Source organism: Plasmodium gallinaceum, assembly GCF_900005855.1.
Source record: "Plasmodium gallinaceum strain 8A genome assembly, contig: PGAL8A_v1_76, whole genome shotgun sequence".
Lineage (NCBI taxonomy): Eukaryota > Apicomplexa > Aconoidasida > Haemosporida > Plasmodiidae > Plasmodium > Plasmodium gallinaceum.
This window is the reverse complement of record NW_021628238.1, coordinates 733,470-744,474: the sequence shown is the minus strand read 5'-3', so window position 1 is coordinate 744,474 and position 11,005 is coordinate 733,470. Positions and strand designations below refer to the sequence as shown.

Genomic DNA, 11,005 nt, shown 5'->3' with positions numbered 1-11,005 from the left:
AAAAAAAAAAAAAAAAAAAAAAAAAATTTTTTTTTTTTTTTTTTTTTTTTTTTTTTTGTGTATTATTCTTATTATGTTAAATATTTTTTTCGTTTTTGTTTTTTTATATAGAAATTTATCTGTGTTTGTTCTTTAAAAAAATACAATTCAACTTGCCTATTTTTTGTTTCTTTTTTTAAAGTATCAAAAAAATTAGATACAATTTTTTATGATTTACTATAAGCATTTTATTTATTATATATTACTTTAAAAAATAAAAGGAAACAAAAAGAAAAAAAAATCTACAGAAATGAAAAGGATAATTTTTCATTTGAATATTTTTAACTCATTTTCATTAAAAAAAAAAGTTACATAAAAAAAAAAAAAATTAACAAGCCATTTTTAAATATATATAATAATAATTGTAAATCTGTAAAGATAAAATAATATACTTAAGGTTTAATTTTCTTCTAATTAAAAAACAACCATTAATAAGCTAATTTATGTACACAAAAATGAATAATTTATAAGATATGCATAAGGATTATATAAATTTTTTTTTTCAATGTTCATTATTTTATATATATATATATATATTTAAAAAAAAAAAATTAAAATAAAAAATTAAATATATACTTATCTTCAAAAGATTTTATATATTTATAATTGTTTAGGAAAAAAAAAAAATATAACATAATATAGATAAAAAAAAAAAAGTAAAAATTATGAAAAGAAAATGAATTTAAACATAATTTACTGTCAAAACAAAATATAACCAAAATAATAAAAAAAAAAAAAAAAAGAATAAATAATAATAATATGAAACTAGATATATTTATTTAAATATATTATATAAGGATAAAATTAAATAAGATAAATTAGAGTTCTGGAAAAAATAAATTTTTTTTTTAAATTTTTCCTTCGTCTTGTTTAATATATATATATTTTTTTTATATCTTTTAAAATTTCACAATTTTAATAGATATATATAATTTTGCACATACATATATATATATATCTTTATTTCAGATACATACGTATTTATATCTTTATAATAGATATATATATATATCTATATAATATTAAGAAGATAAAAATGCACAGGAGTAGAGATAATATTGTTAAAAATAATAATAAAAATGAATTAATAAATTCTCAAAATGATAAAAATTTACCAATAGAAAAAACAAAATACATCAATATTTCCTATCATATAAGAAAATTATTCAGTTATTGTGATGCTGACATAATTAGAATAGAAAATAATTTAATTATTTATAATAGTTTAATTGATAACATAAAAAAGAATGGAAATAGATTAGTAAAAAAAGAAATAGAGAAAATAATAAGAGAAAAAGAAGGAAATGAGAATTACTGTTTTAAAGAAATGAATGATGAAGAATATAAAATTAATAATTTTGAATTAAAAAAAGTAGAACTTGATTTTAAATTTATTGAATGTAGCTTATGTTTTGAATTAATTAAATTTATATGTGTTCAAGATTGTAATCATACTTTTTGTTTTCTTTGCTTCTATCGATTGTTGAATATGGAGAAAAAAGAAAAAGACAATGAAAATAATAATATTAGAAGTAATAATATGAGAAGTAATAATTCTGAAATAAATAATAACTTGAATAGAAATAGTTTACTATATAGACAAGATAATGAACATACTAATGAAAATATCATATCACAACATAGAAGAAAAAATATAAAAGATGAAAAATATAATTGTGGTCTTGATAAAGTTAAAATGAAATGCCCATTTTGTAAAGAACAGAATGAATATATATTTGTATGTTTAAATAACTTTTATACCTATTTTACTTATGATAATTTATTACAAACGCTAATAGGAAAAGAAAAGGAAAAGGAAAAGGAAAAGGAAAAGGAAAAGGAAAAGGAAAAGGAAAAGGAAAAGGAACAATACTTTATAAATAAATCAAGTGAATCTAGTGAAATGAAAGAAGATTTTCTTAAAAAAAAATATAAAGGAAGAGAAGATGATATACATCAAAATATACGAAGAAAAGAATATTCTTCTTGTGATATAGAAGAAAAAGAGAAAAAAAAAAGTTTAGATTGTAATGAAAATGAAACTTTAGTAGAAGAGGTAACAGCAACAACGATAAAAACTGAATTTAAAAAATCCTTTTCGTCATATTACGATGACATTATTATTTTACGAAAAATTTTAAAGAAAAATGAAGAAAATGAGTTAAAAATAAATACAGTAAAAAAAAGTGAAAATACGTATTTATTTTTTTATTATGAAAAATACATAAAATGGAAGAAAAAAAGAATAAAATATTTATTGAACTGTGTTAATTCTGAAAAAAGATATGCATTTTTTTCTAAAATATTTTTAGACACGAAAAAAAATATATTTTATGAATATTTTTATATATTTAGTTTATCAACTCTTCTAACGAACTATTTTTGTTTGTTATCTCCATGTGTTGATTATTGGACAAAAATTCAAAACAAAAAAGTAGAGAAATATAAATTAAATAATAAAATAGATAAATTTTATGAGAAAATTTATATAAATAATGAAAAAGATATATTAAGAAAAAAAAATGATTCTATATATGATAAATATCAGCAACATACAAAAAACATATATTATATTAGAGAAGAAGAGTCAGAATTATCTGATGATTATTTTAAGGTTATAGATATATTTTGTAAAACATGTTTTACAAACTTAGATAATATAAATATTTTAAACCACTTAAAATATGATTGTTATACTAGATTAAGTGATTTATGTAGGCACATAAGTGAGCATAATAAAATATATTGTGATATTTGTGTTGGAAATAATGATAATATATTTTTATTTGAGTATAATATATTCTATAAGAGATTTTTAAAAAATCATATAGAATATGGTGAAAAAATATCAGAAAATAAATATAAAATAAGACATATATATTGTCATTTATGTGGGTTTTATTTATATGATTATGATTCTTACATGAATCATATAAATAAGTACCATTTTTTTTGTAAATTTTGCTTTAACAAAAAACCTAATGAAAATAATGAAGTTGTAAAAAATGAAATAGAAGAAATTATTTATTACGATGAATTAAATCTTCATGTCAGGAAATAAAAAAAAAAAAAAAAAAATAAAAATAAATGTATTATTACCTTTTTAATATATAAAAATAAAATATATATATGAATTCATTTCATTAAATAGTTTTTATAATATATATTATGATTTTTATTTTTACATATATATATATATATATATATATATATTTTTTTTTTTTTTATAGGTATATAGAGATTATATAAATTTGTTTGAACATTATAAAAAGAGGCATTATCCGTGTTTATATGAACAATGTATTTTTGTTGTATTTGATAATAGAATTGATTTATGTCTTCATTTAGCAGAAAAGCATGAAGAAAAAGGTCATAAAAAAAATAAAATAACATTTTCCATAGCAGGGGCTTCTTATAGTGAATTAAGAAATAATGCAAATAATAGCAATAGAGAAAAAGAAAATAAGAATATATCTGATTATATAAAAGAAAATGATTTCATATCAGATAATAAAGAGTCAATTGATATAAAAAATTATAAATGTATATATAATTTTAAAAGGTTTTATGATTCCTGGTATTTTGATTTTTATATTGAATGCAAAGTTGTAAATTTCATAAAGTATTTTAGTAATAAGAAACATTTTTTTCTGTACATTATAAAAACAGACATAGAAATAATTTTAAATGTTTTTCAAAATTTGTCTAAAAAAAATTCCAATTTATATTTTTCTCAAGAAGAAATAGTAGAATTAAACAAAAATATTATAGATGGAGATTTTCCTATAAATAAGAATAATTTTTTTGTGTTCAAATTATTCTTTGATTATATAATAGAAAAAGTAGATTACCTTTTATATAACAAAGAAGATTTAGAAAAAAATTATTTATATTTATTTTTTAATATAATTATTAATAGATCTTTTATTTTATATTATTCTTTTTTCTTCCTTTATTTGAATGAAAGATATGTAAACTTAGAAAAGGTGGTAAATATAGATAATGTAAAAAATAATCACAATTATCAGAAAACTCAACAAATATATAAATATGAAAAGGATATGGTAAAGTTAAAAAAAATAATAGAATCAAATGCGAATATAAACTTAACTCATTTAAGTAAATATGGATTTCTATATTTAATTTTTTTATTTTTTAAAGTTGATAAATATAGTTTTGAAAAAATCTGTACCTTTTTAAAAACCATTTCTTTATTATGTAATGATGTATATAACAATTTAAATAAAATAGAAAAAAAAGAAGATTCAAATAAAATATTAATACCTATAATTTATAAGAAAAAAGAAGATAAAATTTGTGAGAAAGAAAAGAACACAAACTGTTTGTTGAATGCAATAAAAACACAGAATGATTTCACAGAATTAGAAGATATTGATCAATTAATTAAAAAATGTTTAAAAAGAAAAAAATACAATACTAACATAATTAATAATATATATGATAAAAAATGGGATATATCAAGAAAAGTAGTATTAGATTTACTATACTATGTTCAACCAAATTTAAATTTAGTATCCTTCTTTTATTTATTTTTAAGTAATTATTTTTCCACTTATATGAAAGAGCAAAACATAAATAAAATAATTAACCTATCAAATGAAAACAAAAAAAAAATATTAAATAGAATATCATATGGAGTAGATTTAGCATCATTAACTAGCATATCAAAGGATTTAAGTAGTTTTGTTAATGCAAAAGCATTAGAAGAATGTTTGTCTACTGGCCCCGAATATTATAGAATAAGAAAAGATATTGAAACTATTTTAAGAGGAAGTAATAAAAATGGAAAAAATCATAAAGATTCAGGAAATTTAAATATAAATGATATTAAAATAAATATTAATTTATATGATATATCTTTGTCATTAAGGAATAGATTTTTAAATATAATAAAAAGTACAAAATTGAATGAACTTTATTTTATTTATTTCTATGTTAGCACTATAATGACTTCAAATTGCACTTTGCCTTCTAAAAATGAAGAATTTCCATCTCTTATTGATAACAGTAGTAATACCAATACTCTAAGTAACACAAATACAAATAATTCATATAAAAACAAAGTAGAAATGAATAAAGAACAAACATTAAATTCAAAAAATATAAATATTGATTTAGATTATCCACCTTTAATAGAATCTAAAAAGGAAGATATAAAAAACATATCAACACCAAAAAATAATAAAAAAAAAGGAAATAAAGATATATCAGAATGTATAGATAATGTTATGAGTAAAAATAACAAAAATATTCCGCGTAATCAAAACACGTTAACAATTAATGAAAAAAAAAAAGAAAATGAAGGCAATTTAAAAAAACTTAATAGCAAAAAAAAAGATTTTGGCTGTAATAGTTATCCTTCATTAAGTGGTAATAATGATGAAAATAAAACAAAAAAAAATAAAAATGATCAAAATTTTTTGAAGTCATATAATCCAGAAGAGTTTCCATTATTACCATCGATAGAGGAAAGTAAAAAAAAAAAAATTAATAAAAATAATCAAAGTATTTTTAAAACATATAGTTCAGATGAATTTCCTTTGCTTGCTTCAATAGAAGAAAATAAAAAAAAAAGTAATAACAATAATTCCAATATTAAATATATGAACAATAAAAAAGATAAACAGAATAAACTTAACAAAAAGACTGACTCATCATTAGATACTAACTACAAATCATATTTAAATGCATCTGAACTTAATATTACATACACTATAAAAAAAAAAAATAAATTAAAAAAATGTACTATGTGCACATATGAAAATCCTTATGAAAGAACAAAATGTGAACTATGTGAAAGTATTCTATGAAAAGGAAAAAAAAAAAAAAAAAAATATGAAACTTTTTTTTTTTTTGTGATAAGTAAATTTCTTATATGTTTTTATTTTGGAAAATAAAAGAAAATAATTTAGCTAATAATGTTTTTTTTTTTTTTTTTTTTATTATATATTTTTTAAGGGAAAAATAAAATATAGTTATATAAAAAGTATATAAAAATGTACTATTTTATCTTATTTAATCTTTTTCTTTTATATTTTTATAAAAAAAATTAAAAAAAACATCATTTCCTAATTCTATGCAAAAAAATATTAAAAGGAAAAAAGGTATAATTATTATATTTTTTCTATTAAATTTTAAATTATTTTTTTTTTTTTTTTTTTTTCTTTAAAATAGTATTTATATAGTTTATTAAAAAAAATAAACAAAAAAATATTTTATTTCTTATATTTTGATACTTTATTATAATTGTACTTTCATTTTCTTTTTTATTTACATTCTTTTTTTAGGTTATATATATACTTAATTATTTGTTTATTCATTATAAATTATGGTTTGTATTACTTTAAAGTTATATTAAAAATAAGAGTGTGCCATAATAGTATCTAATATTTTTAATTGTCATATAAGATCTTTTTTTTTTTGTGAAGTACCTATTTACTTATTATTATTTTACATATATATATATATTCTTTTTGTTTCACGAAAGACTGCATTTATATAATTTTTGATTCGTTATTTTCAGTTAAACATTTTTATCTCTCTTTTGCTTTTTAAAAAATCAATACCAAGATTCTAATATAATTGAGAAATTATCAATTTTTTTTTTCAAAAATATATTAATTTCTTCTATAGTCTTACTTGGTTCTTTTTGTTTTATGATATTAGCAAATGTTTTTATTAAATTTTGTGAAAATGGACGAGATTTTCCTGCTATTAATATAATTGTATTTTCTTTTTTTATTAAATCATATATATAATTTTGTAGCATTAATATTATATCAGTTACATAAATTTTTTTCTTTTTTTTTAAAACTTTTTTCATTTCTTCATAATTTATATTAAACTTTTCTTCTTTTGAGTTTTCATTTAATTGTAAATTATGATCATTATTATCATAATTGTTTAATAACTCATTGTTATAAAAAAACAAATTTTCTACATCTCTTGAAAATGCTACATATATATAATTAAAATATAAATAATTGGCTAATTCTTCTTGAAAATAAAAATCTTGTAATTTATGTCGAAAACCTAAAATGATTATATCTTTTTCTAGATTATTAGAAAGTTCTTTTTTTTTATTTATTTTTTCTTGATTTTTATACAAATAATGTCGATGTCGAATAACTGATAGGAGGCTACTAATAGCAACACCTGTGCATATGTAAATAATTCTATAATTTAAATTAAATATATTTTTATTTATAAATATTAAGCTATTTTCAATTTTTGAATATATAAATGATCCTGGATTTAAATTAATTAAATAATCAGAACATAATCCTTTTAATTTTTTATTCTTACTTATTTCATATTCATATAAGCATACTAACAATTCAATTATATTGTATCTATTTTGATTTATTTTGTTTCTTATTAGACGAGAATAAATATACATTTCTATATAAAAAGAAAAAATATTTAGTGTGCTTTTTAAGTAAATTTTTTTTAAAAAATGAATAATGGATGAAAATTGGGGGTGGATATTATAATAATATAAGTTATAGATATTAAAATTTTTTAAAAAATTATAAGTTGTTAATGTATTCAAAATTGAATAGCTCCTTTCTTGTATATTTGGTAATGTGTTAATAAGAAAATCTACATCTACATTTATATAACTATAAAAATCATAAAATATATCGTAATAAGATCTTTTATCCTGATATACATAAGAGTAATAATCTGATATATTAACAGTGTCAGCTAATTCTAAAAATTTCTTTTTATGCATATCACTTTTTGTTCTTTTACTTAAATAATAAAAAAAAAATGGTGTTACAATTTTATTAAGGTCTAAAAAATATACGAATAAATCTAATACTTTAATTTTCTTATTAAAAGGAATATATGTGCTTCTTATATGGTTAACACAATTATTCTCAATAACTATATAATCATTATAATTAATTTTTAATAAATTTAAAATTTCTTTTGTTCTTTTTTCTTCTAAAAACGGATGAACTTTTATTAAACTACTAACATTAAAATTGTAGGATGATTTTAAATTAATATATCTTACATCTTGATAATATGTTTTATTTGTGCATCTCTCATTCTTTAATACTTGAAACTTCATGAATTTTAATGTTTTACAAAAATGTTCATCTAAATTAAAATACTCATATTTTTTAACTTCATTAGATATATTATGTTGATTAATGATTTCTTTTTCATAATCTAAATGTTTTAAATCTGTTTCTTTTTTTAATTGTATACTATTATATAGAATATTATTTGTGTGAGCTCTATTATTATTTAACTTATTTGTATTCATATTATTATTAATATCAATATTTATGTTCTTTAAATTAATATTTCTTATATTTGTATAATCATTATGATCACTCCCTTTTTCCTCCATTTTTTGACTGATTGCCTTTTTAATTTCGGTATTTTTAACATTTCCATCTATATAAATATATTTTAATTTATATAAACATGGAATATCATAATTTATTTCAAAATTAAAGTACTTTTTTCTCAAAAATTCATATACATTATTTTTCCATATATTGAAATTAGTAAAATGCATGGAAGGATGTTGATAATTTCCTAAATTATAATTAACAATATTAGCATCTAATGATTTTAGTTTTTTTTTTAATTTTTTAGCTATTATATTATAATTTTCATATGAACTATCTCCCAAACCAAATAAATGAAAATATATATTTTCATAAAACATTATATTATTATCTAAAGATTGCCAAAATTTTGACATGTTATGTGTATAAAAACCATATCCGGTAGTACTAACAATTATAATAACATTTTCATATTTAAAGAAACTCATTAAATTAATTTCATCTAGAGAAAAAAAATCAATATCAAAATGAGTATATAATTCAAAAAACATATTTCTACAGCAATCATATGCGGTACCATATTCAGACCCAAAAGTTAATAAAACTTTTTTTGTATTCTTATTTTCCATCATATGTATAATCTTAAAATTGAATGATTAAAAATAAAAAAAAAAATAATGATGTGACATGTTTATTTGTTGTCCTGAAGTAAATGAAAGTATTTTTTTGAACAAACATAAAAGCAAAACTGATTTTCTAAATATTTATAATCACTTTCCAATTTTTTTATATTTTCTTCATTGATATTAATATTATTCTTATAACTAAAATTTTTATACTCTTCTATATCTTTTTCAAATCTTTTAATTAAATTATTTTTACATATACTAAAACAATTTCCTTGATTTTCAGCAAAAATCTTTAAATGTTCTATATTTTCCCCTTCATTACAATCAATATTTAAATTTTTCTTATTTTCTTTAGCCTCTTTAATTAATTCTGAAATTTCGCTTATATTTTTTGTTCTTAAACTATTTAATCCTGGAAAATTAAAACAAAAATAAAATAAAAAAAAAATTCAACTCTATTAATATTTTTTATAACAAAAAAAAAAAAAAAAAAATAAAAAAATAAAATAAAAAGAATATAAAAAATAAATAAAACATTTTATAACTATACAACTACATAATAAATTATAAAAAATAAAATATTAAAAAATTCTGTTCATTTATCAAATTTGTTTTCATATAAGAAGATATATTTTTACTTTAAAATTTTACCTGCAAAGTCATTATTATGACTTATCATTATTATTAAATTAAATGAATGTTGAAAAATGAAATAAAAATGACTATACTATTACTAATTGTCAATTTCAAATTAAAATATTTTAAAATTTTAATGATTATGTTATAAAATAATTTTAAAATATTAATTACAAAACAATCTACAGTTTCTATGTGTCAGTTTAATATGTATTTTATCTTCATCTCTTAAAAAAAAAAACTTAAATTTGCTTTTATAAATATTTGTTTTAGTATACATAAATAAATATTATTCTATATATTAGAAGGTTATTTCTTGTATTTAAAAAATAAAAAAAAGGAATATTAATTTTTTTTCATTAAAAAGTGCATAATAAAAAAATATGAAATAAAAGAAATCAATATAAATAGTATGTTGTAAAGCATTTTCATTTTTTCCTCCCTTGAAAAAAAACAATATGTTATATTGCATGTATTTTTTAAGCCAAAAAAAAAAAAAAAATAATTAATTTAAATATATATATAAATTTTTGATATTTTTAAAATATTTATTATTTTTTTTTTTTTTTAAAAAAAAGTTTATAAAAAATTAATGATTATAAAATATAAATTTAAATATGTTATACAATTTATTCTATAAAAAAATTATTTATATTTATATATATATATATATATTAGTATATTTTCTTGAATTAGAAAACATCAAGAATTAATATATTTTTATTTGGTAAGCATATATAATAAAAAAAGTTTTATGTAATTATATGCCATTTTTTTTTTTTTTTTTTTTTTTTTTTTTTTATTATGTAAAATTTATAATGTGATTTAGAAGTACTTACAAAATTTATTAAATTTAATTATAATTTACAAAAAAAAAAAAAAAAAATTTTAAAATGATTCTGAATTACCAAGATATGTTTTTAAAGTGTAAAAATGGGCATGAAGAAGAAATTGATCAATTTTTTTTATAAAAAAAACTAAAATTTTTTTTTTCTCCTTTTTTTTTTTTTTTTTTAAAAGTATTAATTATTAATTTCTATGATTTAATAAAATATGTAATTTTCCATTGTATATAAATGTATATGGAAAATCATTATAAGAGTAAATATTTTTATCTACATACATTTATATTTTGTTCATAAAAAAGAAAAAAAAAAGTAGCTTTTAAAAATTAAAATTTTTTTTATGATTATTATTAATACTAATAATAGCCATTAAAAATAGACTATAAAACATAAGTTTCATATAAAGAGATAAATAAAAGCTGTTTTATTTTTTATCTTTGAAGACATAAAATTTGTATTTAGTTTAAAAAAAAAAAAATAGAAAGGAAAAAAAAAAAAAAAAAAAAAAAAATTAAAAAAAAAAAAG

General features: G+C 17.0%; 3 protein-coding genes across 3 annotated transcripts; 1 reads left to right on the top strand and 2 right to left on the bottom strand.

The window, feature by feature from the left end:
- Positions 1 to 1,075: 1,075 nt before the first annotated feature.
- Positions 1,076 to 5,870, top strand: PGAL8A_00209600 (zinc finger protein, putative; the record flags this gene model as incomplete). The annotated part of the gene is made up of 2 exons (XM_028670797.1): positions 1,076 to 3,088; positions 3,270 to 5,870. The coding sequence occupies 2 exons, from the start codon at positions 1,076 to 1,078 to the stop codon at positions 5,868 to 5,870; spliced, it is 4,614 nt and encodes a 1,537-aa protein (XP_028527514.1).
- Positions 5,871 to 6,619: 749 nt separating this feature from the next.
- Positions 6,620 to 8,998, bottom strand: PGAL8A_00209500 (DNA polymerase delta interacting protein, putative; the record flags this gene model as incomplete). Its single annotated transcript, XM_028670796.1, has 1 exon — positions 6,620 to 8,998. One exon carries the CDS (start codon positions 8,996 to 8,998, stop codon positions 6,620 to 6,622), a length of 2,379 nt encoding a protein of 792 aa, XP_028527513.1.
- Positions 8,999 to 9,060: 62 nt separating this feature from the next.
- On the bottom strand, positions 9,061 to 9,677 carry PGAL8A_00209400 (conserved Plasmodium protein, unknown function; the record flags this gene model as incomplete). The annotated part of the gene is made up of 2 exons (XM_028670795.1): positions 9,061 to 9,410; positions 9,650 to 9,677. The coding sequence occupies 2 exons, from the start codon at positions 9,675 to 9,677 to the stop codon at positions 9,061 to 9,063; spliced, it is 378 nt and encodes a 125-aa protein (XP_028527512.1).
- Between the last annotated feature and the right edge of the window lie 1,328 nt (positions 9,678 to 11,005).